This window comes from Ornithorhynchus anatinus, chromosome 6 (assembly GCF_004115215.2).
Source record: "Ornithorhynchus anatinus isolate Pmale09 chromosome 6, mOrnAna1.pri.v4, whole genome shotgun sequence".
NCBI classification, from domain to species: Eukaryota; Metazoa; Chordata; class Mammalia; order Monotremata; family Ornithorhynchidae; genus Ornithorhynchus; species Ornithorhynchus anatinus.
Window position 1 is genome coordinate 27,295,626 of NC_041733.1, and position 27,470 is coordinate 27,323,095.

The following is a 27,470-nucleotide window of genomic DNA, read 5'->3' on the forward strand; positions in this document are numbered from 1 at the left end:
AGAAGTGAAGTGACTTGCCCAAGGTCACACAGCAGACAAGTGGTGGAGGCAGGATTAGAACTCAGGTCCTTCTGACTCCCAGGCCAGTGCTTTATCCACTAGGCGATGCTGCTTCTTAGCCTGGAGGGTCTTGATCAAGTCCAGAAAACCCGAGATTATAAATGCTCTCAGATGCGGCCTTTATTATGCCCAAGTAGAACTTGAGGGTTCCCCTCTGGATAAATTCTGAAGTTATTTTGGTGTCTGCCTTGTCCGATCCTCCTCACTCCTTCAAAGAGATGCTTGGAGCTTAGGAACGCCTCTTCTGTGACTTTTGTGGATTGGGGCTTGAACCTCATATGCCAGCGAGGGCCAGGACCTCTTGAGTTCAAGAGGAAATGGGACCCTTTTCTGTTCCAAGGGCTGCACTGCTCCGTGTTGCCACCTTGCAGCCACCAAAACAGGAAAACCTGCATTGGTTATGCCCCAACAGCTCCCACTTTGCAGAACACTGAAGATTCAGGCAACATCTTTCCTTTCCTTGGTGCCCGTCAGAGTCTAGGCCCAAGAAATATCTTTGAGAGTCAGAGGAATCCAGCCAGCCAAGCGAAATTCAATCTTGTTTTCTTTTTCTCTCTTTTTCTTTTACCCAGCTATTATTCAACCCATCAATTGAGGGATAATGGCCTGGTTGGAGAGGTTATAAAAAAGCCTCAGTCACACCCTGCGTGCAGTGTGCTTCAGAACTTTTGTTCCAGTGGAATCTTGTGTGTGCGCGCGCACACACACACACACACACACACACACACACACACACACACACACACACCCCCCCAACCCCCAACCCCCTTCTCTGATTGGACTGAAATTTCATTGCACTCTGTTTTTTTAGGATAATAATAACAATAATGATATTTGTTATGTGCGGACCGTGTTCCAGGCACTGTTCTAAGCGCTAGGGTGGATACAAGCAAATCAGGTTGGACACAGTGTCTGTCCCACATGGAGCTCACAGTCTCAAGCCCCATTTTATAGATGAGGAAACTGAGACCCAGAGAAGTGAAGTGACTTGCCCAAGGTCATAGAGCAGACAAGTGGTGGAACTAGGATTAGAACCCATGACCTTCTGACTCCAAGGCCTGTGCTCTATCTGTGCTATATCTATAAGAAGCAGCATGGTGTAGTGGATAGAGCATGGGCCTGGGAGTCAGAAGGTCATGGGTTCTAATCCCAGCTCTGCCACTTGAGCCCCACATGGGATAGGGACTGTATCCAACCTGATTTACTTGTATCCACCCCAGCACTTAGTACAGTGCCTGACACATATTAAGTGCTTACAAATACCAGAATTATAATTATTATCCACTACACCATGCTGTTTCTCACAGAACCTCTTTTCATGGATTTCCGTTTTGTTGGGGATTTTTTAGCCACGAGCGAAATGCTAACGTCCACTATGAAAGGCTAGGAGATCCACTGACGTGACAGAAGACTGGGGACTGGTTGGACATAGTTATTCCAGTTTTACAAAGCTCACATGGAGAATCCAGGGCCAGCTTGAGTTTTGCCTGCATAACATTTCTGGCATTTCTCCTCGAGGACGAGGACCGTCTGCTGCTCAAAGATAGTAATTTGCCATTTCCTGTTTGCCTCTGACAGCAGTGTCTCTGACAGCAGTTGAACTTGCTGAGGGTGCGTCAGTGGTGCAGTGGGGGAGGCCTGCATTAGGGAATATCCCTGCCAGTTTGGCAGGTTCTGTTTACAGGGCAAGTGCAAACAACCTCAAGATTACCCTAGGTCACCATTACAGAAAGGGGAGCAGAGGAATGTTCCTGGCTAGTGAAGTTTGCGCTTGTTTTCTGATGACCTGACCTGCAGTGGCAGATCCGGATTGCTAGAATTGCTGCACTGACCGGCCAAATTAAGCCTTCTTTACCACCCACCGGCCAATTACAGCAATAACCCCTAGCCCTTGGGCAGTACCCTGGGCATGGTAGCTAAATGGGCTTTTGCATTTGTGGCTCTGCTGTTTCTCGGTGTATTTCTCCCATTTGTCTTTTATGCTTCTTCATTGGCAGGACTTGTGCTTGCCCTGACTTCCCCATTAGATTGTCAGCTTCTCGACCAGGCTTTGTGCTTTCGAAAACTCCCCTTAGGCCCAGGCTTGGGCATAAAAATGTGTGCTTGGTAAATGATGTAAATTGACTGTTCTTCAGTGCCCTTCTACAGGTGTGTTGAGATTAGACATTTCAGGTGTCTTACTCCAGCACTTCTATGTGACCTAAGCACTTGGGTTCACACCCAAACCCCAAAATACTGATGTACACATCTCTCAACTCTTTTGCTTCTCCCTGCCTATAATTTATTTTAATGTCTGTCTCCCCAACTACACTGTAAGCTCCTAGAGGTCAGGGATCATGTCTACCAACTGTATTGTACTCTCCCAAGTGCTCTGTACAGAGCTTGGCACAGAGTAAGTGTTCAATATGTGATTGAGTGATTCAGATAATGTGGAATGAAACAACCAATTAGTGGTATTTATTGAGTACTTAATGCGCAGAGTACCAGACTAGGTATTTGGGAGAGTACAGTTGAGGTAAAAGACAGGTTCCTCATGCTTAAGGAACTTTCCTCCTAATGGAGAAGACAGGCAGGCCCACATTATTTACAATTAGTAAGAGCAGGAGGAAAAACAATGATACATGTGGTAATATGAGTAAGGAATGATGGATGAGTTAATAAATAAGATGAGTAAGTAGACTGATATACACCCAGTCCTCTCTCCTCCAAGAGGCCTTCCTGGATAAATCCTCATTTCCCCTATTAGCCCTTCCTTCTGCAGTCACCTGTTCACTTGGGTCTGTACCCCTTAAGCACTTGATAGTCACTACTCCCTCAGCATTTACCTACATATCCATTGGTAATTTAGTTTAACTCTGTCTCATCCTCTAGTCTGTAATTTCCCCAAGGGCAGGCATCGACTCAACTCTCTCATTCAACCCACATATTCTATTGGTCACCAAACCCGGTTGGTTCAACATCCGCAACATTGCTAAAATCCGTCCTTTCCTCTGTGTCTAAACTACTACCATTTTAATCCACTTATCCTATCCCGCCTTGATTCCTGCATCATTCTCCTTCCTGAGCTCCACACCCCCATCTCTCCTCTCTGTATTTCACTCTGCTGCCCAGATCATTTTTCTACAAAATCATTCAGTCCATGTTTTCCCACTCCTCAAGAATTTACTGTGGTTGTCCATTTGCCTCTGCATTAAACAGAAATTTCTTACCATCAGTTTTACAGAACTCACTCACCTTGCCTTTTCCTATCTCACCTCACTCACCTACCTCACTGTACCTTGATATCTTCCATCTTGCCACCAACCCCTCGCTCACAACCCGCCACTGGCCTGGAATGCCCTTTCTCTTCTTATCTTTCCTCCTTCAAAGCCTTATTAAAAGCACATATCCTACAAAGGCCTTCCCCGACTCAGCTTTCATTTCCTCTTCTCCCACTCCCTTGTGTGTCACCTTTGCAGTTGGATTTTCACCCTTTATTTACCAACACCCTCAGCCCCACAGCACTTATATACATATATGAAATTTATTTATTTACGTTAATGTCTGTTTCCCCCTCTAGACTGTAATCTCATTATTATATTGAACTCTCCCAAGCATTTAGTACAGTGTTCTGCACACAGTAAGAGCTCAATAAATACCACTTGATTGAAGTTTTTATGGTTTTTTATGGCATATGTTATGCACTTACTATGTACCAGGCACTGTACTGCATGTTGATGGAGATTCAAGCTAATCAGGTTGTATACAATCCATGTCCCACATGGGGTTCACAGTCTTAATCCCAATTTTACATATGAGGTAACACAGGCAGAGAGAAGTTAAATAACTTGCCCAAGGTCACACAGGAGACAAGTGTCAGAGCTGGGCTTAGAATCCAGGTCCTTATGACTCCTAGGCCCATGCTCTACCCACTTGGCCACACTGCTTCTCCATTTGATTGATTGGTCCTATAACATGGGGTGGCGCTCTTGTCATGCATTAAGAAAAACTTAACCCAAAAGTGTAATGGAAACCTCCATTGTAGAAGAACCTGGGGGATATGTAAGTGTGTAGGATGGCTGTTAGTACCAATGAGATACCTTCAGCTTTGGTCAGCTGGACGTGTACAGAACTTGGAGGACTAGCAAAAGGAAGCAACCCCTTCACCGTGTCTCTGCCAAGTATGATGTCAGAAGTTGATCAAAGAAGCACTGTGGCTTGGTGGACAGAGCATGGGCCTGGGAGTCAGAAGGGCATGGGTTCTAATCCTGGTTCTGCCAAATGCCTGCTGTGTGACCTTGGGCAAGTCACTTAACTTCTCTGGGCCGCAGTTATCTCATCTGTAAAATGGGGATTAAGAGTGAGGCCCATGTGGGGAAGGGACTGTATCCAACCTTCTTAACTTGTATCTACCCCAGCACTTAGAACAGTGCCTGGAATATAGTAAGCACTTAACAAGTACCATAATTATTATTATCATATCCCTCTTCTCCCACTCCCCTCTGGGACTGGGAGACTTGCCCTGTTGGGGACGCTTGATAGCCTCAGCCCCAGCAGCAGTTGGTGTGGGGGAAGACAGAGTCAGCGGCCAGCTCACTTCATCAAGGCATGGTGCTGCCAGCCAGTTAGGTGACCTGAACTACAAGATGACTGGGAAATGGGCCAGAGCAGGCCCAAGTGGTGGGACCTACATGGGTGGCTGCTAATAAGAGTATTTCACACTGCCCTACCCAGTCCCCCAACCTTTTGTTTTCCCCCAATTTGACTTGAAAGCCAATTGAGTCTGTCTCCTTGTTCCCATTGCCCTTTTCGGGATGGTCTTGTGCAGGAAAATGCAACAGCAGGGTGGATCCAGCCACCACAATGCATATTTTATTCTATTTGGGGCTTCCTTTGGCTGGGATAGGGAGACCAATAGTCTGAGAGGACTTAAACTGTGGTGGGAAGAGAATGGGCCTTTTTTTTTAATGATATTTGTTAAGCTCTTACTATGTTCCAGGAATTGAACTAAATGCTAGGGTAGATACAAGATAATCAGATTGGATGCAGTCCTTATCCCACATGGGGCTCACGATCATTCATTCATTCAATCGTATTTATTGAGCACGTCTTAATCGCCATTCTACAGATTAGGTAACTGAGGCCCAGGGAAATGAAGTGACATGCCCAAGGTCACAAAGCAGACAAGCAGTGGATCTGGGATTAGAGCCCAAGCCCTTCTTTCATTCATTGAATCATATTTATTGAGCGCTTGTTGTGTGCAAAGCGCTGTACTAAGGCTTGAGAGTGTACAGAGAAGCAGCGTGGCTCAGTGGTAAGAGCACGGGCTTTGGAGTCAGGGGTCATGAGTTCGAATCCCAGCTCTGCCACTTATCAGCTGTGTGACTGTGGGCAAGTCACTTAACTTCTCTGTGCCTCAGTTCCCTCATCTGTAAAATGGGGATTAATTGTGGGCCTCAGGTGGGACAACCTGATTACCCTGTATCTACCCCAGCGCTTAGAACAGTGCTCTGCACATAGTAAGCGCTTAACAAATACCAACATTATTATTATTATTACAGTATAACAATAAGCAGACACATTCCCTGCCCAAAATGAGCTTACAGTCTAGAGGGGGAGAGAGACATTAATGTAAGTAAATACACGCATAAATACATTGTAGCCCAAGTCTACCAACTCAGTTATATTGTACTCCCCAAGCACTTAGTACAGTGCTCTACACGCAGTAGGCACTTAATAAATATGATTGATTGATTAATTTAGAAGCCCCTGGTCAAATCTGGCCCTGCCTCTGGGGTAGTCACGGACCTTGGGCTAATCATGTATAACTCTTGGACTTCAACATGGTCAGCAACTCTTTATTAACCTTCTGCACGTGGTTATTGCCTCAAACAATGTGATTATTGAATTCTTTGATATCAACCAAGTGCAATGTCAGTGCTGTGTCATTCCCCAGGACGGCATGTAGGGAAGGTTGGAGGAGTGTACATACTGGTCTTTCTCCTGAGGGAAAAACACCTCAGCAGCTGAGCAAAGGACCTTTTGTACTGGGGTGGCTCAGGGAGACATTTTCAACGGTAGAATGCCTGAAGCCGATGATTAGCTCCAGAGAACGGCAACCCCGTTCCACATAAAGAGGCATTTGTTGGGGGAGTTCGAATAATACCAACGTGTGTTTCCACATGGAGTTACGCGGCAGCCAAAGCACATCTCAGTTTGCCCCAGCTTTGGCTTCTGCCCCAATTAGAGCCCGAGTCTGTTTGAATCTATGAAAGGCATTTCCGCCTTTCTTTGAATGGGGGCTGGGGGGGAGGAGAAAAAACCAGTGGTCCAGCTGCTTTCTATTAGACTCCCTTATGCCTATGCTGGGAAGGCTGCAGAGCTGTCAGGAAAAGTTGTCCGAGTCCTTGAACCTCAGCGCAGCTCATCAGGAAAGCATTCCAACAGCCTCACTCTCCAGGAAGCTCCTTTTTCCGGAGCTCTGGCTCATACAGTTCTTGAGGCCTGTGCTGTAGGAGAAGCAACAGGCACCAGGAACTGAGGGGGCTGGATTCCCCAGAGAGAGAGAGCATTCGAATGGCTACTTGCTGACGAAACTGAATATCTCTGCGGTTCAGACTTCCTGATGGGCATTAAAACATTACCGAAGGAGTTTTTGGGAACACTTCTTGTGTTTTTCTAACTGAAGGCTTTACTCATCTTCTTTAGACTTCATTCTCCAGATTCAGTATAGGGCTCTGCACAGGGCTGAGAGGTCCCTTGGACACCAGAGTCCTTCTCCACTCCTGTCCTGTCCTTAGTGTTGCAGGGAATGAGGCAGTGTTGTCATTGTCTCAAAGGATCGTTTACAACCATCGAGCCCTTGCTTCAGTCCTGTTAAAGAATGCTCAGGCTTCTTGGCTCAGAATGCTGATTTACACCTCGCTTTGTATAATTGGCATATTGTGTTCCGCAGGCGGAGCTCCAAAGGAGGGAAGGAACGAATGGGAGCAGCCTCCGCCCTGGTCTAAAATCGCAGGTTCAGGAAGCTGTGCCCATGAAATCTGTTATATCTCAACCTATTTTAGGAGATATTGGAATAATCCATCTATCAATCTTATTTTTTTGTTTGCTTATTGCGTGAAGGCATAAAGAGCACTATACTAAGCGCTTTAGAGAGGACAATACTAAGTGCTTTAGAGAGGACAACATAACAGAGTCAGTAGATGTATTCCCCACCCACAACAAGTTTACAGTCTAGAAGAATACAGTTGGACATCACTGCTCACCAGCTCTTGCTGGAATGGACAAGACAGCATCTTGCCTTACCCAGACTGGCAGGTCGACTGCCAAGATTCCACCTGGTGAACCTCATCTCTGCTGCAGGAATCGGCTAAATTTACCCTGGTTTTTGATGACCTTGCTGTGACCTGTAAAGCATGACCTGACACATTTAGTTCCAATTCACCCTCACTCAGTCCATGAATTAGTAAAGTGGTGTTTATTCATTCAGTGCCTACAGTGTGCAGAGTGTTATTCTGAGTGCATAGGAATGTACAATAGAATTAGAAGACATGATTTTTGCCCTCCAGGAGCCTACCCTCAAGAATGATAGGTTTCCCAGTTTTATTTATAAACTGGAAATCAAGAGAACAGATCCATTTTCTTTTGGCCAAAAACAGTTACTTTTTTTTTCTGGGTGTTTTTTTTTTTCTAATTCCCCAGTCCTTTTCCAGGCTAGAAGGAAATGAAAGGAATTGGACTGTTTTCAGATTAACTAGAAATGCAGGGGAATTTGGTGAGTATTAATCATGCAGAACAAGAGACAACACTGGAATGTGTAAAAGGAGAAATGCAGTTTGAGGGAGGAAACAAATTTAATTTTGGTGCCTCGAAGGGGATTTGGGCCATTGATCAGTGGAAGAAGATGATAATGAAAACACAGATTCCCACTGCATTTTTATGTACCCCCCACCTACCCTGAGAATTAGGTAGAGTACTTGAACTAGGTTTTTGCTGAGGACTGACAGACTTGCTTTCCAATCATTTTCCCTTTCCAACAGGTACCAAGTACCAATTTCAAAGCAAAACAATTAAGGAATATGTTTCCTAGGTTACACCAGCCTTCTCCCAGTTAGCAGATGGAGGGTGGTTCGTTCTTTCCCTTTGCTGCAGGGGTATGAGCGGTTCCTCTTCAAAAAAGCAATAACCATTTGGACTTTCACTTAAAGAGGCCTTGGGATCTAGTCCCTGCCATGTTCTGGTGGAGCTCAAAGGACAGGGGTCCCTACTCTCAGCACTGGTTCTGGTTGCTGGTTCTCATCCCAAGGAAGCAGCACAGTGATCTAGAGGAGGCAGTGAAGGAAAGAGTGAATTCTTTCAGAAAAAATGCAAACAGATGGGATGCCCATTTGGGGACTTATGCAAAACTGGTGCCCACACACTTCACTCCTCTAATGCTAACCTTTTCACTGTACCTCAGTCTCGTTTCTCTTGCCGCCAACCTCTCGCCCATGTCCTGCCTCTGGCCTGGAACGCCCTCCCACCTCAAATCTGACAGACAGTTTACTCTTTCCCCCTTCAATAAGAAGCCTATCTCCTCCAAGAGGCCATCCCTGAAAAGACCCTCGTTTCCTCTTTTCCCACTCTCTTCTGCATCGCCCGGACTTGCTCCCTTTATTCATCCCCTCTCCCAGCCCCACAGCACTTAGGTATATATTTGTACTTTATTTATATTAATGTCTGTCCGTTCCCTCCCCCTGTAAACTTATTGTACCTGTTTATTCTTGTATTGTACTCTTCCAAGTGCTTACCACAGTGCTCCACATACAGTAAGTGCTCAATAAATACAATTAATTGAATGAATGCTGGTTCCCCCAAGATCACTGTGGGCTGTTAAATACCGAGTTGTGATGCTCTTTCAGCCTCTTGCTTATCTTCCCCTCCTGCTTTTATTAACCGACATCTTCTCTCCCCTCTCTCCAGAGTAATTGTTGCTGGGCGAGAGCCCAAATTCGGGCAAATTGCTTTGACGAGGTTCTCTATAGGCCCAAATGTCAGACTTTGGTTCTTTGGGCTGCAGGGTAGTGAATTCAGCAGACCATTTTAGTTCATTAAGAGAAGCAGCGGGGCCTAGTGGAAAGAGCACAGGCCTGGGTATCGGAGGACCTGGGTTCATACCCTGGCTCTGCCACTCATCTGCTGTGGGACCTTGGGCAAGTCCAGTTAATTTCTCTGTGCCTTATTACCTCACCTATAAAATAGCAATTAAGACTGGGAGGCCCATGTGGGACATGGACTGTGCCAACCTGATTATCTTGTATCGACTCCAGTGCTTAGTACATTGCCTGGCATAGAAAGCACTTAACAATTACCATTTAAAAAAAAGAATAGTTAGCCTAATGAAGTGAGTTTATTTATGAGGTTGCAAGTTGGCATCTAAGGACCTTATTATTACTGTTAACTGAATTCACCAATTGGAAACAAAACACTGGCTAGTGGTCAGACACACAGGTCCGTGCATGTTAGTGTTGGGAAGAGATGAGTGTGAGGAAGTGAATACTTGGTAACAAAGCTCCCACTTGTATGCAAATGAACTAACACTATGTGAATTATTACTATTAATAATAATTTTGGGGGTTTTTTAACAATATTTATAAAGCACTTACTATATGCCAGGTACTGTTCTAAACACTGGGTTAGATACAGAATAATCAGGTTGGGCACAGTCCATGTCCCCTGTGGGATCACAGTCTTAATCTCGATTTTATAGATGAGATAACAGAGGCACAGAGAAGTGAAGTGACTTGCCGAAGGTCACACAGCAGATAAGTAAGAGAGCTGGGATTAGAACCTAGGTTCTCTTATTCCCAGGGTTGTGCTGTATTCATTAGGACACACTCCTTTCCAATCCCCATTTCATCACCCCTTGATTTAACAGCCTAACAGTCTAGTATTCCTGAAAAAACAATGTCTCCATTCCTCCATCACTATACTGGGATCCACAAATGAGCCCCCGAGTCAGTCAGGGCTCAGGCAGGGGTCTTTGGGGTGGAACCTGCCATCTGAGAAAGGGCAAGAACTAGAAATGAGGGAAAGGAGTGGCGGTCCCTTGCTGGGAGAGATATCCCACAGGCAAAGGAACCAGGGCTGGAAGTGATCAGTTCAGAGAGAAAAAATCAGGAAGATGGTGATATTGCGGGGAGAAAAAAGCACTGATTGCATCTGGGCCTATGAATAAAAAATGAAAATAGGGCTTGAAAAAGTGAGTTCAGTTACAGAAGTCCCTGATGATTTCCCTCCTCCCATTCATCTCAGCAGTCTTAGTTATTTGATAATGACTTATTTTTCTATTTCTTATTATTAATATATGTGATCTCACTCTTAACCAGTTTATATTTTTCAATTTATATTTTTCAATTTATTTCTGTGTCTGTCCCATTACCCTACAAACTCCATGAGGGCAGGGTCACATCTTGAACTCCTTTTGTATGTCCTCCAAACATAATAATGTTGGTATTTGTTAAGCGCTTACTATGTGCCAAGCACTGTTCTAAGTGCTGGGGTAGATCCAGGGTAATCAGATTGTCCCACATGAGGCTCACAGTTAATCCCCATTTTATAGATGAGGTAACTGAGGCACAGAGAAGTGAAATGACTTGCCCACAGTCACACAGCTGACAAGTGGCAGAGCCGGGATTTGAACTCATGACCTCTGACTCCCAAGCCCGGGCTCTTTCCACTGAGCCACACTGGTCTGGTACAGTTCTTTGCACCAAGTAGGTGTTCAATAAATAGCACCCTCTGTGAGAAGTGGACGAATCTAGATGTGTTATGAGGTTTTCAGAATGTTTATCAGCTCTTGTCCCTTAGGTATGTCAATCAATTTTTCAGTCTCTGATTGTAGCTGTGATGCTGACAGTAACTATGCCCAAAATACCCTTCTGTTACTTTTCTAGTTCATGAAGACAAATATTATGGGGGAGGTTACATAATAGTCAGGATATAACATATATCACACACCTGCACACACACACTTATCCTTTCCTCTCCAACTCCCCTTCTCACCATCACCCCAGCACATACAAGCAGGAACGGTAAAAGGAACGACTGTAAATGTGGCATTCTTGCTATACACTTAATCGGCAAAGAGGGTAGAAATAAAAAAGAGAAAGTTTGTAAATGTATAGCATGTGCTCTTGGCTCAGACCAGGAGCAGCAGCTGCAACTCCCTGGAACAGTCTCATTAAGGTTGAAAAATTCCACCCACCAGCAAAGGAGAAGTTGGACCAATGAGTCTGTGTGAAAAATTGCTCCAGTAAGTCTATTTTAGGTCTGAAGAGGAATTCATGAAGAAAGAGAAGCAGTGTGGCCTAGTGGAAGAAGTACAGGCCTGAAAATCAAAGGATCTGAGTTCTAATCCTGCCTCTGCCACTTGTTTGCTGGGTGACCTTGGGAAAGTCACTTAACTTCTCTGTGCTTCAGTTTCCTCATCTGTAAAATGGGATTAAGACTGTGAGGTCCGCTGGGACAGGGACTATGTCCAATTTGATTAGCTTGTATCCCAGGGCTTAGTACAGTGCCTGGCATGTATAGTAAGTGCTTAACAAATACCACAGTTTAATAGACTTTGCCTTCTCTATGATAAATTTGGCTGATAGGATTCCATATTTTTATCAATCAGTTGTATTTATAGAGCACTTACTGTGTGCAGAGCACTGAACTAACTGCTTGGGAGACTAGCAAGACACATTATACAGTATACAATATACCAGGACAAATTCCCTGCCCACAATGAGCTTACAGTCTAGAGGCATTCTCTGCGTTTGCTTAGGTCATCTAAATCCACACTATTGTCAGCCTACTGTTTCAAAGGAATGGCGTTCCATTTTACTTTTTATTTTTTCACATGTGCTAAGCATATGTAGAGCTGGTTGACACCAACATCTTTTTCTCCTGTTAGCTAACAATGGAGGCTAATTGCTGAAAGAAAAGAAGAAAAGAGAATCAGCAAAAGTTTGCTGTCCTTTGAGATATCTGCTGTAAAAACAAGAAGCTCAGGGTTGGGTGAAAGAATGATTCTCTTCTATAAGCCCCTTGGATGTAGCATCCAAACCCTAGCTGGGGCCCATTTAGAAGATTCAGTGCTTTTTAGATGCAAGAAATGAAATGGCAGGCATGGTAGTAAATCTTCCAAATCTTATTCAAATATGCAATCAAGGATCTTAGTCTGCATAAATATGTAACTACGGGTCTTAGTCTGCCTGGAATGTTCTCATTTAGTATAGAGGCTGAAGCCATTTCAAGCGGAGCCATACAGTGCCATAAAAACAAATGTTTTCCCGAGTCATAAGTAACTGTTAAACCCTGGTCCCATTTCTGAAGTCATTTCTGTTTTATTCAGAAACCCATTCTGGTTTTCACAGTGGAACTGATGAGATCCCTGCCTTCCTGTCTCCCCTGCCCCTGCCCAAATGAACACACACACACACACACACACAATTCCCTCTACTCCACCCCCAACAAACTAAAGTTAGGAAGAGGCTGGGAGAGGTCACATATCTCTTTGGGGGATCATTTTTAATCAGCCAAGATCAATTTTGACATTTAAACAGCTTGCAAAAGCATGTCCGCTGGTGAAGTGCAAGGGAAAAAGACTCATGGGCAGACACATGGCTGGACAGCTGATGGAGTGACCAGGCCCTGTAGGCAGAATTGACATGGGAATCCTGTCAATGCTCATTACCATTTGGAAAGTTTTGCTTTCCAGTCTCCATGCCCACGTTCTCCCACTTGTCACCGCCACAGGGCTTGTCATTCCTTCTCCTCCCTGAATAGCAGAGGTTCATGGTTAATTTGCCCACCAGGATGTGAGTTGAGCTGACACAAGCATTGTCTCCCCATGAACCTTGGAGCAGTCTGGGAAAGAGTATATGTAGCTTTGAAAATATCACATCATTTCTTTGGGTCTTGGATGTCTGACCCTTCTAAATGGGGCTAATATGTATCCTAGGAGCCAACAGATTAATTAGTAAAGGCTGGTGACATACCTTTGTTAGCCTTGAGCCCTAACCCCTCTGACACAAGGATGCCAGAAGGGTCTGGTTCAGTGTTGATTAAGTGTCTGGTTGGTTAAGGGTCTGGTTCAGTGTTGGTGGGGTCTCCAGGACACACACCCCAGCCTCCCAGGCAACATCATACAATCGATAGTACCATTTTCCAGTTACCTAACTTCAAATCTCTGTCCAGGGAGAAGGGCCTTTTGGCATCTGGTGATGGTTTGGGATGTAATATTTCTTTTGCTTTTATAGTATACATTAAGCACTTACTATATGTCAGGCCCTGTACTAAGTGCTGGGATAGATACAAGTTAATTAGGCTGAATACAGTCCATGTCCCACATGGGGCTCCCAGTTTTAATCCCCATTTTACAGATGAGGTAATTGAGACACAGAGAAGTTAGCTGATTTGTTCAAGTCACACAGCAGGTATATGGCAGAGCTAGGATTAGAACCCAGATCCTCTGCCTCCCAGGCCTGTGTACTATCCACTAGGCCATGCTTCTTCTCTCCCTAACGGTCCCTAATGTTTGTTGCTGCTTCTGGAGCTCAGACCCTGAGCCAGGTGCAAACCTCCCACAGTTAGCACAGGTTTGGAAACTGTAACCATGGTAACTTTCTCAAAAGTGGAGTTAAAGGTGTATCTGACTCTAGGCCGTGCTGCTCGCTGGCTGGACTGACTTTGTCCCCTCACAATGGAGAAGCAGAGTGGTCTAGTGGAAAGAGTACAGGACTGGGAGTCAGGAGACCTGGATTCTAATCCCAGTTCTATTACTTGTCTGTAATGTGACCTTTGGCAAGTAAGTTGACTTCTCTGTGCCTCAATTTCTTCATCTGTAAAATAGGGATTCAATATCTGTTCTCCCTCCCCCTAGTATGAGACCCTATGGGAGCTATGTCTGATCAATTTGCATCTACTCCAGTGCTTAGCACAAAGTAATTGTGGTATTTGTTAAGTGCTTACTATGTACCAAGCATTGTACTAAGTGCTGGGGTAGATACAAGATGATCAGGTCCCACATGGGACTCACAGTCTGAGTAGGAGGGAGAATAGATATTGAATCCCCATTTTGCAGACCAGGGAACTGAGTCACAGATAAGTTAATTGACTTGCCCAAGGTCACAGAGCAGGTAGACGGGATTATAACCCAGGTCTTCTGATTCCCAGGCCTGTGCTCCTTCTACTAGGCCGTGCTGCTTCTCTAATATTGACATGAAAATGAGGGGCTTTCTGAATCCAACTGGCTGATGGCTCAGTTTACTGTGATTTAGCCAAACCCCTGGGCACCAACTATTTAAATGCATATGGTATAGGCTGAATATTCTCCTCTCTGATAAAGAATCTTAGCCTACCTTGAGTCTTTTACCCTTCCTTAGACTGTAAGGCTTTAGCCACAGATTTACATGAGGAGCTAAAGGACCTGCAGTGTTAGCTGGTCTGTCGTAGTTATTGGATTAGGATCAAAAGGGAAATTCCTGGTCCTGCTTTGCATTCTCACATGAACAGAGTTTCTCCAAGGTTATAGCCAATGGAAGTCACAGCCAGCCAATGGTCTAGAGGCAGACCAAAAAAAAAGGAATTAATGGTCTCATCTCCTGACCTGAAAGCCACCTGATTCAGGGATTTTGGGAAGGGGAGGAAGCAAGCCTTTTGGCTTCTGGGAAATATTGTTCCCCAAGGGAGGTTTTTCTGCTACCTTTATTTTTTCTCCTCAGTCCCTTAAGCTCCAACTCCAAGAAAGTCTGGATGCCTTTTTTATGGTATTAAGCAAAACTTACTATGTGCCAGGCACTGTATTAAGCTCTGGGGTAGATACAAGCTAATCATATTGGACACAGGTTCCACAAGGGACTCGCAGTCTTAATCCCCATTTTACAGATGAGGTAGCAAACACAGAAAAGTTAAGTGACTTGCTCAAGTCTCACAGAAGACAAGTAGCAGAACCGGGATTAGTCCCCTAGAGTGTAAACTCATTATGGGCAGGAAACGTGTCTGCTAATTCTGTTGTACTCTCCCAAGCACTTAGTGCAGTGTTCTTGCACATAGTAAGCACTCAATAAATACGATTGATTGATTGATTGATTGATAAGAAATCGGGTCCTCTGATTCCCAGGCCGGTACTGTGTCTGCTAGGCCTACACTGCTTCCCATGCTGCTCTGACAACCAGCCTTGCCACTGTCCACAGCACTGTTACTAGAAAGTGGCTCTCCACAGTACCTCCAGTATACATTCTTACTCTATTCTACTGTTTGAAATGTTACAACAAAGATTTCTCACAGGGGATTATCTTATTCTATAAATAGATTGGCTCTAAGGGTTTCCGTGTTTTTCCGGAGCCCTGTTGGATAAGCAGGAAAGAAGAAGTATGTCTACTATGGGAGGCTTTAATTCACTGATTCATCAATGGCCTACATAAAAGTTCTTGACCTCTGGTTGGCTCAACTGATTCAGCTGTGAAACTGGGCAGACCAAACAGAGGAGCTGATTTGAAAGTTTCCAGCAGTTGAGGCATAAAAACAGAATGACTATAATGCAAACTGATGGAACAGAGAATTTTAAAATCTTAGGAAGAGTTCATTCAAGATTTATTCTTGGAGCAAGGGTGAAGGGTAGAGTGTAGTTTAGTTTTAAATGAGGTTGCCAAGGAATTCAGAAGGGAGAATAATTGCCTCTTCTGAGGATGAAACTGGAGGGAGATTGGCCTATTGACAAGAGGAGGGGAGCCCCCCGGGGAAAACAAGACTAGGTTTATGTATTTTGTTCCATTTCTAACTTCCCTGTAATCCTGAACCAGTCACTGAACTGCCCAGTGGGACACATCATTTCTTTCTAGGGATACTGAATAACAATTTCTATTTTTGTTGATGCTTCTATACTAATCCTTTAACCATTATGGAATTTGGAATACTTAATATGCTGAATAATTCTTCTTCCTGTTACAAATAATATGATTTTTATAAAATGATAGAACTGAGCTGGCAATTTGCCTTTGACTTTTCCTTGTTATCAGGGATTTTACAATAGTTTCTCTGATATAAAACTAGATGTTTGGTTAGAGAATTAGCTTCCCCTTCAATTATATTCTTGAAAAAATGTCTGCGCTCTGGACACTTTCCAAAAAGAATCTGGATAGTGTTAGCTACTTGAGGGCCAAAGGTGTTAGGTCAACTGGTTTGGAGTTCACTGAATGAATAAAAATTGCTATATATCATTAATTGCCCTTCTTTCCTGGTGGGAATAATTTAGATTTAGCCCTTAATATCCTAGACCTGTTCTGTCTCGTTAAGTATCAGATGTCCATATTTTTGCCAGGCTCTGAATATTTCTGTGATTAAGAACAGCCAAAAGTTGATTAAATAAGCCGAATGCGGTCCACAGAGACAGTAAGTATGTTTCTCTTGTATAAAAGGGTGGCCAGAGTCTGACCCCTTTATTAGACCCAGAAAGCACAGGGTAGTACAGCAGATTTCCCAAATGGATTTCTTTTTCCTCTGCCCGCTTTTTTTGGGATAAGTAAGTTCTGTGCCTGGACATGTCTGAAACCTCCTGCAACATGTGGAAGGTGTCGCCTTGCTTTTTAACAAGTCATTTGGAACCTCACCCAGAAGACTGGGAGAGGAAATGTTAGTTTCATTCCATATGGAAACAGTTCCTATTGCTCATGGAAGAGTTTAAAAGGAAAGGGGGATGAGTTGTCTACCTGCAGTTGTGGGAGAAGTTAAGCATTAAAAAGTAAAGAATGTTTGTGGCCCTCGCACATACGTCTGGCTAATGGCTCAGCCAAAGGGGAGAAAGACACCAGTGGAAGATTCTTTAGCCTGGTTAAAGTTCACGTAAGAGAACAGTAAAAAACAAAGTAGGGCACTTTGCCACTCCTTTAAGTCAATCAGTCGTATTTATTGAGTAGTGTGTGGGGAGAACTGTACAAAGTGCTTGGGAGAGTGCAATATTAGCAGAGTTGGTAGACACGTTTCCTGCTTAAGTGGATTTCTTTCTTGGCTGATATTGACCCACTAGAGCCCAGATAGTGAATACAGGATAGATGTGTTTAGAAATCTCATCCATGGTTAAATATACACCCCTATTTTGATCTGCCACTTTTAAAAGTCATTTAAGTTTCAGTGACACTTGTGGACTGATTTCTCTGTTTATTTCTTCTAAAGATCTATAATGGAAATACATTTCCTACGTGCAAAACTGTTGATTGAATAAAGTAACTAGGATCACATCATGGGTAGATTCTGATTTTCTCATGGTTTTCCATATATAGTAAGTTCATCCAACACTCTTTTCAGATAGATCAATTATTACAGAGAGAGAAAATAAGGTCCCAACATCTTGGCAGCATAACTCTTGTCAGTGCAAGCGATGGCAGCTCCCACAAGTTCTTGTCCATATATGCCAAATTAATTTTTTTTCATTTTCAGTGGACAAACACATTCCTTTTAACCTAATAGGGCTTGACTTATCAACTTGTTTTAAGAAGTAATAATGATTTAGAAACCTGGAACTGCCTCAGTCGCATATTTTCTGGAGTGGCTGAAATTGTTTTCAGGGAATATTTCCACAGGGTAGCTTCCCTCACCTTGTTATTCTTTCAGCAATTCTAGCAAGAGTTTAGCCTCTCAGAACCCAGTTTATTGCCTGCAATCCTATCTGATAAGCCATCATGCCCAATCAGTCATATTTATGGAGTGCTTATTGTGTGCAGATCACTATACTAAGTGCTTGGGGAAGTACAGTACAATAATTTAACAGAGTTGATAGACAAGTTCCCTGCCCACCATTGTGCTTACAGTTAAGCAGGAGTTTACATGAACCTCAATGACACTGCTATATCTGGATTTCACTTCTCCAGTTTTTCATAGCCAGGTAAAAGGGAAAAGGGATTAAAGCAGTCAGACAGTAAGAGATTTTCAAACCCTCAGTTTTCTATTTGGGGATATCCCGCTAACAACCTGGACAACTGTACTGAGAGTGGTTTTCCAAGCAAAAATGTCAAGGAAAGTATCACATTGTTCCACAAGCATCCTTTGCTGCTGTTAGAGACCGAATACTCAGGAGGATGGATTTTAGTCTGACCCAGAAATGGTATTGTTTATTTTTTATATTGCTAAATGAAGTGACTTGTCCAATGCTCTCAGATTAGTATCTTTCTCCAAAATTACATTGTAATCTATTAAATGTCAATCTTTCTAGCTACACTGAAGGCTCCCTGAGGGCAGGGATTGTATCTTCTAACTCTTTTGTATTCTCCCAACTGCTAGTGTAGTGCTCTGCACAAAGTAGGCACTCAGTAAATGTTATTGATTGATTGATTAATTGGCTAAAAGTGTTAACACTTTCTGACAGTGAAACAGTATGAAACATCAAGGAAGTTAAAGTAAAACAAACTCACTATAATTTCCACCTATTTGTTGTTGTTGCCATTTCAAGGGACAGAGATGAATACAGAGTAATAATGATAATAATAACTACTGTAGTTTTTGTTAATGTGTCAAGCAACGTACTAAGTGATGTGGTAGATACAATAAAATCAGGTCAGACACAGTCCCTATTCCATATAGGGCTCACAGATGGTAAAAATGAGGCACAGAGGCATTATGTGACTAGCCCCGCGTCACACAACAGGCAATGACAGAGCTGGTATTGGAACCCAGATCTCCTGTTTCCCAGGCCTGTCCTCTTTCCATCAGGTCACATTGCTTCTCAAAGCTCTTAGGTGTCATTTTTTGCCCATGGCATCTCGTCTTTACCCTCAGGTTCAGAGTGTCAACTGTCACCACTCCCAAAGAGATAAAAACAAGAGCTTTCCATTAGAGTTTCTCCCTACTTTGGCTTCCTGATCTATCCTAAGGACTTACTGCAGAATAGCTGTAGTTGCATGACTCCAGCATTTCTCAGAGATAATTTTTTGCTAAGAACACCTAAAATTTGTTTAGTGTTTTCCTTTTTTGCTATTGTTTTTACGTTACTCACTTCATTTTGCCCATGTAGCATCCGTGGGAGATAGGGAGAGTTTGTAATAGTATCCCTATTTTACAGATGAAAAACAGAGACACAGAAAGGTGATATGACTTACCCAAGCTCCCCAGCAATCTAGTAGCAGAGGCAGGACGAGAGCCCCTGTCTCCCAACTCTCAGAGTGGTGTTCTTTCTACTAGACCCTGCTGCCTCCTTAGAAAAATCTGTTTGGAGTAGAAGGTGCCAATAATTTCACTGAGCCAATTGCAGGAACCCTGAGTTGCACACCCACACCATCGCAACCTGCATTTTAGATTTCTCCAGCCTTGGGCCCAGGCCATTAGGCCACTTCCCAGATTCCAGGCCGCCTGGCGAAGGACAAGGGAGGGGGTGGTGACAAATCACAGCACCCTCTGACAGCCCTATCATTCTCGCAAACTCATGGGCTAATTAGGAATCATGGGCCTGGGAGTCAAAGGCCCTGGGTTCTAATCCTGGCTCCACTGCTTGTCTGCTCTGTGACCTTGGGCAAGTCACTTAACTTCTCTGTGCCTCAGTTTCCTCATCTGCAAAATAGAAATTCAATCAATCAGTAATGAGTCAATCAGTTGTATTTATTGAGTGCTTATTTTGTGCAGAGTACTGTACTAAGTGTTTGGGAGAGTACAGTGTCTCAGAGTAGATATGGTCCCTGCCCACAGTAAACTTACAATGTAAAGGATCCAATAACTGTTTTCCCTCCTGCTTAAACTGAGCCCCATCTGGGACCTGATGATCTTGTATCTATCCCTGTGCTTAATACAGTGCCTGACACATAGTAAGTGCTTAACAAAACAAACAAACAAAAATCAGGCTCAATGACTCTATCTCATGGGGATCGAACCCTGTCTGAGTGTCCCCAAACAATTGTTTTACTCTTGTTGACACAGAAAGCCCTTAGTTGCAAATTTCCCTACCTTGCACCTAACACATCAAATAACTTTAGTTAGCATTAAAATGCACATGAAATTTGAAATTGTCTCAAACTGTCATTAGCTATCTCCTTTGTAGACAAGACCATCTTTACTTTAGGGTTATAGCCCATGGTCACTGTTCTTGGTCCATAAGGAGGAGGCTGGTTACAAATTGAGTTTCTGAATGTTGTGTGACCTTATCCTCTGCACCTGGGAATTTTTTTCCTTTGAGTTATACTTTCCATTTCCTAAAGCTAGTCATTGAAATTTAGAGAAGCAGCAGTGGGAGCCAGAAAACCGGGGGTCTTTAGTGCTCGATTTAGCTTTGAGTTTTAATGCCAGGGGACTATTGTATAATCAGTGGCCAGAAGGTGACATGATGCTCTAAGGCCTGGAGCTACAAACTCATTTCAGTGAATCTAAAATGAATTAGGTCCATTGGTTTCATTCAGTTGTCACATATTGAGTGTAGCCCTTCACTGCTGTTCAGCTCTGATAGATTTTCTATTTTTTATTGAACTTAATAAAACTGATAGGATTTGTCTTAAAGGGTGACTTTATTGTGCTTTCCATTTTGTCTTTTTCCGACCTGTTTGCATTGGCTGGGGTAGGATTATCATGTGAGAAGCATCTGTGGGCATGTGAAGCCCGAACTCCTGAATTTCTGGAGAAGAGCATTGTCCCAGTGCTTGGTAGTATCCCGGAAACAGTGCATATAAAGAAGCTTCTTCACCATCCAGGGTCTCAGTTTCTTCAGCTGTGAAAAGGGGATTAAATTCCTGTTTTCCCTCTCCCTTAGACCATGAGCCCTGAGCAATACAGGGACTGTGCCCAATCCGATTACTTTGTATCTATCCAAGTGCTAAACATAGTGTTTGGCACATAATGTGTACTTAATAAATACCATCACCATTAGTATTATAAACCAGAGAAGCAATGTGGCCTAGCAGATGGAGTATGGACCTGAGACCTGGGTTCTAATCCCAGCTCTGCCACTTTTATTCAGTCGTATTTATTGAGCACTTACTGTGTGCAGAGCGCTGACCTAAGCACTTAGCACTATGCTAAGCACTTAACACTTGTCTGCTGTGTGACTTTGGGCAAGTCACTTCACTTCTCTTTGCCTCAGTTACCTCATTTGTAAAATGGGGATTAAGACTGAGCACACCATGGGACATGGACCATGTCCAAACTGATTATATTGTACCTACCCCAGTGCTTAGTACAGTGCCTGGCACATAGTAAGTGCTTAACAAATATAAAAACATACTGTCATTATTATTTGATTTTGGTGTAGAGCAGGTGAGGCTAGGGCTAAACAAATGCTTAGGAAGCAGAAACCACAAGTGCCCTACACCCCAGGCACTTAGTACACTGCTGTGCACACAATGAGCACTAGGTAAGTACTTTTGACTGGTCGGCTGACTGATTGATGGGTCAACAGGTGAGAGAGCTAGCCAATTGCACCCCATATTGGGGGCTGAATTGTCTTTGTTTCATTTCCACTCCTACTGCTGGGGCAGGAAGGTCTGGGCAAAGAAGAACAGAGTTGAACAGAGCTCTTGGTCCCCTCAACCTCAGGAACCCTCTTTGGCCTTGCTCTAGGTCTTCTGTGAGGAAGCCCGGGAACTCAGACTGCACCTTCCTTGCTTCATTCTCACCGCGTCTATCACGAAGTAGCAGACTAAGTTGTCTTTTTATAGAATTGAAAAGTAAGACCATTTGGCTCTAGTCAAACACATTTGAAACAAACCCTTTCTTCAGTCAACAGAATGTTTCTTAGAATCTCCTCTCAAAGGGAAAATGAGTGGGGTAAATTGACTAGCACGTCCAGAGAAAGCAAAATGACTTCTGACCTTTTGCATCTTTATTTCAGTGACTATATCATGGCAACAGGACCAGCAGATGTCACCCGTGGCCCTGGTGCAGAGGAAACAAGTGAAGAGGGCTCAGGTAAGTGGACCTTCTTGGGATAGCTGTTCCCCTCAGGATGCTGGTATTTAAGACTGAGAAGAATCCACCATGCTGTTTGTGGCTGAATTCACAGGAAGAATAGGTATAGAAAGTATTTTGTATTTGATTTTGTGCCAAGAAACCAGGGCAGGAAGAGGCTGAGGGATGGGGAGGAGATGGAAGAGCTTCTGACGGTAAGCTCACTGTGGGCAGGGAATGGGTTTGTTATATTATTTTGTACTCTCCCAAGTGTTAGTACAGTGCTCTGCACACAGTAAGCCCTCAATAAATATGACTGATTGACTAACTGAAGAGCCTTCTACCAGTCCCTCATCCTAAAGATTTGTGAGAGTGATGTTTATGGAGCCATTGAGGAGAGAGAGGGACTATGGCAGGAAACTCAGTATGAATTGAGAATAGTACAGGAACGTGGACAGAACAGGGCAAGAAAGGAAGGGGGAATTTACTTTTGCTTCTAATATGTGGTAAGCACGAGGGATAATAATGATAATGATGGTATTTGTTAAGCGCTATGTGCCAAGTGCTGATGGCTGCTCTTCCCTGCTCCTCCCCTTTTGTCCCCTCCATCTTTCTTCATGGTCTGTTGGCTCAAAGCTCAAAGTTGGGGGAAATGGGGACATAGACAGAGTGAGTCTCTGAATCGCTCCCCCAGTCGCTGCCTTCCCATAGGTTTTTCTCTCTACTGCACTCATGGCCCCAAGTCTGGATTAGGAGAAACTTCTTTTGGCCTTGTCTAAAACACTAAGTAAATTTTAGCAGCAGCAGAAAATGGCTCAGATCATCAGCCACCCCAGTAGTACAGGAGAGGTTTGAACCTATATCGCGTTTCAACTGCTAGCTGAGTGACTGCTATCGAACTGCTGCAGCTGCAGTCGATTCTCTACAGAACTCAAATGTACCGTGGAAAGAGGCACCAAGGGAGGTTCAACAGAGTGGCAGAGTAATGAATAAGTAAATTAATGATGATAGAAATGCTAAACACAATACTTAGTGGTTCTGGAGGCATAAAGCAAGTCAAGACCCTGGAACTGTGTCAACTGGAATGGAATATATGGCAAACAATGCAAATTGGGCCCACTCTTGCCTAGAGGTTCTTTAAGCTGTCTCCCTCTCTCTTGTCCTCCCCTCATGGGCATATTTAATTCAGGCTCCTTTTTTTTCTCCTGAGGTGATGCGAAGCAACAGTTTAGGAAAGAAATGTGATATGGAAAGTCTGAGTAGCTGTAGGCTCTCCCCAAGGTACTAGTATTCCCAGTGACACTCACGCTCATGGATACAGCCTTGCCGTCAGCAGCGTCATCTTCAACCCAACAACTCTGTAATAACCACTGCTGATTGGCACTGAGCACAAGGTGTGTGTTTTTTAAACGCTCCAATGGAGCAGAGTCAGTCAAAGCTGCCTCCTAGCTCTCTAATTGGTTTTGCTTAGCCTTGAAGCCCTTGAGTCAGATACTCTGGAACTTCCATTTTAGGATATTGGATTATTTCAAGCAATTTCCTTTTTGTCGATGCATGTTTTCAGTGCCTGCTTCCTAGCCCCAATCCCATTCTGGTGGGCAACAAGCCCTTTTAGAATCGTGTTTAAACATGATCTGCTCTCATTTTTCATTGTCCCTGGGTCATGTCTCTGGATTTCTCTTTTAATATGTAACTCTAAATGAATGGAAAAATTGAATGACTATTTAGACTGTAGACTGTGGCTTCCTTGAGGGCAGGGATAACATCTCCAACTCTGTTGCAGTTTACTTTCCCAAGTACTTAGTACAGTTTTCTGTACACAGTAAATGCTCAATAAATACCATTCTAATCCTGGCTCTGCCACTTCTCTGCTTGGTGACCTTGGGCAAGCCACATAACTTCTCTGTGCCTCAGGTTTCTTATCTGTAAATGAAGAATTAAATCCTACTCCCTGTTTCCTAGACTGTGAGCCCCATTTGGGACATGGACTCTGTCCAACCTTGCATGTACCAGAGCTTAGTACAGTGCTTGGCATGTAGTAGGGATGTAACATTATTATTATTATTATTATTATTATTATTCGATTAGCATTGGTAAAAAGACTGCCAGATTTCTTTCATGTCGTGGATGCCTCAGGTTGTAAAGTGTTTTTGGTTTGATTTCTTTACTGCTCTCTACATTTTGGCACCTAATTGATCAAGGGCAGTATGTGAGTTTTGTGTGAGTAGTTGTGTAGTATGTATATATCCGTATAAATATGGAATTTATTTATTTATATTGTCTGTCTTCCCCTCTAGACTGTGAGCTTGTTGTGGGCAGGGGATGTGTCTGTTTGTTGTTAAATTGTACTCTCTCAAGTGCTTATTACAGTGCTTTGCACACAGTAAGTGCTCAATAAATACGATCAAATGAATGAAGCTACTCATGACTCACATGCACCTGAGACTGCATTTTTCAGTGTCCTCTTTTAATGAAAATGGAATAGACTAATGCACACTGAAAATACAGCCTCTTGTTTGCAGTTAAGTTGTATTCTTTGCTTTGTCTAATGAAAGTTTGCCCATGAAATCATGAAGAATTTTATTGAGAGTAAAAAGAAGCAATTATAAATGTCAGAAGAAAAAGTATTTTTTCCTGCTTTTTGCTCTCATTACCCGCTGCGCAGATGTACCCCAATGGGGGGAAGAAACATTCCTGTTGAAGTTACGGAGATCATCATCATCATCATCAGCGATATTTATTGAGCACTTACTGTGTGCAGAGCACTGTACTAAGCACTTGGGAGAGTACAGTACAGTTAGTAGCTCATCCCGCTAGACTATACGATCATTATGGGTGGGGTATGTGTCTGTGAATTCTGTGGCATTGTACTCTCCCAAGTGCTTTGTGCAATGCTCTGCACATAGTAAGTGCTCAGTAAAGACCATTGATTGATTGATTGACACATTCCCTACGTTCAACAAGCTTTAAGTCTAGGGGATAATTTCTCTTTTGAAATTGAGAACTCTGAGTGCTTCCTGCCAACCTGCAGCTAGGAGGAAATAAAAACTGGCAAAGTTAAAATCATAAAATGGTTAAGGAGGAGTGGGCCTAATAATAATAATGATGATGGTATTTGTTAAGCACTTACTATGTGCCAAGCACTGTTCTAAGCCCTGGGGTAGATACAAGGTAATCAGGTTGGACACAGGTCCCAGTTTCACATGAGGCTCACAGCCTCAACCTCCATTTTCACGGAAGAGATAACTGGGGCACAGAGAAGTGAAATGACTTGCCCAAGGTCACACAGCAGACAAGTAGCAGAGCTGGGATTAGAACTCAGTTCCTTCTGACTCCCAGACTCATCAACTAGGCCATGCTGCTTCCCTACAGAATCTACACCCAGAATTATGTGGGTAGGAACTGATTGCCCCTATGCCCTTATGGAACAGTGGGGTGAGTGGACAATGAATTACCTTAAAGATAGAAAGGTTGTTGCACTCTCACCCTTTGGAAGTGCTTTGCCAACACAAAGGACCAGATGAAATGACACAGGCTGGGCACCAAGGAAGTGCTCTTCAGATGACTGAAGATCTGTCCTCTAAATGTTTCTCCCCTGGAAATAACTGAACACTGAGTCAGGTGCTCCTGGGTCGTGTTGTGGAGCCAAATTCTGCTCATGTCTTTGGCCAGGGAATCATCCAGAGTTCCTCTGCCTTTCCAAAGCAGGTTGGGCATGGGAGGAGCATAGTTAGCAGTCCTTACTGGCTTCTCTCAATGGCGACTGACTGACATTGTCAGGATGATGCAATTGGGGCATGGATGGCCCCGTCTGGATAAGGCTGAGACAAAGCTGCACCGTGCAAAGTCCTGTGAGAAGAGGCCTGTTTACACCGAAGGATTTAAAGTCTGAGCTGAGGATTTTTCTCTCTATTGGCCACCTCTGAAACCCCCTTTCCCTTAAGATCCAAGCAAGGCCATGGGTTAGCCTAATCCACCCCGCTACTCGGGCAAAGAGCTGGTACTAGTGGCAGACGGAAACCTTTGCCTTCTGGAATAATTCAAATCCTACTTGCATCTCTCCAGTGATTTTACTTCTTCAGTGTTCAGTTTATTGTTGTTGCAAAACCAAGTGTTATCAGCGGAGTCCAGCAGGCATGAGTTTGCATAAAGTATTTTCTAATGCCTCAAATATGCAAGCCGGAGGTATATTCCCGCAGCTTAATTATATGAAAACAACTACAAGTGATCGACTGACCCTAAGGTCCCTTTGGGGAGGGGAGAGGTTTGCGTTTTCATTTGGTTTCCTTTTCTTAATGTAAGAGCTTCGGTTGCAGTGAAAGAAGGGTTTTCAAAAACAGGTGAAGATTTGGGGCAGCAGATAACGAGAAAATGTTTCCAGGAGGCAATTCCAAAGTCTTAACCTGGGAGGCTCTTTAAGAGACATGCCTGGAAATGTTCAAGAAAACAAGGAATGTGGAAACACGGCATCTACATTGGAGGAAATCAAGTAGGTCCGTTGAAGGCTTCCATGGTTTGCCAGTCAGTCAATTGTATTCATTAAGCACTTTGTGTGCAGAGCACTGTACTAAGCGCTTGGGAGAGTATACTACAGCAATATAACAGACACATTCCCTGACCAAAACGAGCTTGTCTCTGCCAGCTCCTCACACTGGGGCTGATAATGAGAGTAGGACCCGTGAGGATGGGGGTTTTCACCCAGTGTATAGAATCAGTAGTTTACATCTGACTCTTAAAGCCCTGGGTAGTGACCGAATTAGGACAATTCCTTTCTTCTGAAGAATGCACAACTACTTCCCCTCCCCCACAGAGCATCAGTTAAGAGGACTGGGCTCATTGCGAGACTTAGAAAACAAATACACTGTATTTTGGAGTATTTAGCTTACCTAGCAAGCATTGTATAGGCTCACCCAGAGAAAATTCAGCAAGTCAAGGGGTCAGCCGTAACCTGGGCTATCACCCGGGTGGACAGAACTGAAGGGAAAGGAGAGCTAAGCAAAATGACTTCCCATTACAACAACTCAGTGATGCAAGAAGTAGGTCAAGTTTTTTGTCTGTTTGTTTGTGGTATTAAGTGCTTACTCCAAGATTTGTTAGGGAATCGATGAAATCCTTGCATCACCCTCCTCCCTGTCTAATAAATTCAGCTCTCCAAACTAAGAATGGAAATCCCTCACAAATTATTGGGTCAGATTTTAAAAAATTAAATGCGTACTATGTGCCAGTCGCTCGACTAAGTGCTGGTGTAGACACAAGATAATCGGGTTGGACACAGTCCGGGTCCCATGTGGGGCTCACAGTCTTAATCCCCATTTTACGGTTGAGGAAACTGAGGCCCAGAGAAGTGACGTGACTTGCCCAAGGTCACTTAACAGACAAGCAGTGGAACCAGGATTAAAACCCAGGCCCTCCTGACTCCCAGGCCTATGCTCTATCCACTAGGGTATGCTGTGTTTTTAATGGGAGGTTACTGGGTAGGATGTGTTAATAATTGAAACCTGAAGGAGCATGAATTATCGGTGTGCTGGTTTGAACAGTGCCCA

General features: G+C 43.6%; 1 protein-coding gene across 6 annotated transcripts in view; it reads left to right on the forward strand.

Moving 5' to 3' along the window:
* The window catches only part of KIAA1210 (KIAA1210 ortholog), a 129,253-nt gene that overhangs the window by 63,989 nt on the left and 37,794 nt on the right, over positions 1-27,470 (forward strand). For 4 of the 6 annotated variants that reach the window (XM_029067494.1, XM_029067492.2, XM_029067491.2 and 1 more), the window contains one exon: positions 21,872-21,948. In XM_029067494.1, the coding sequence (XP_028923327.1) occupies positions 21,882-21,948 (67 nt within the window). In that variant the 5' untranslated portion in view covers positions 21,872-21,881. Of the gene's footprint in view, positions 1-21,871; positions 21,949-26,267; positions 26,421-27,470 lie in introns of all 6 variants that reach the window. The other 2 variants (XM_029067496.2, XM_029067495.2) reach the window with 2 other exon arrangements.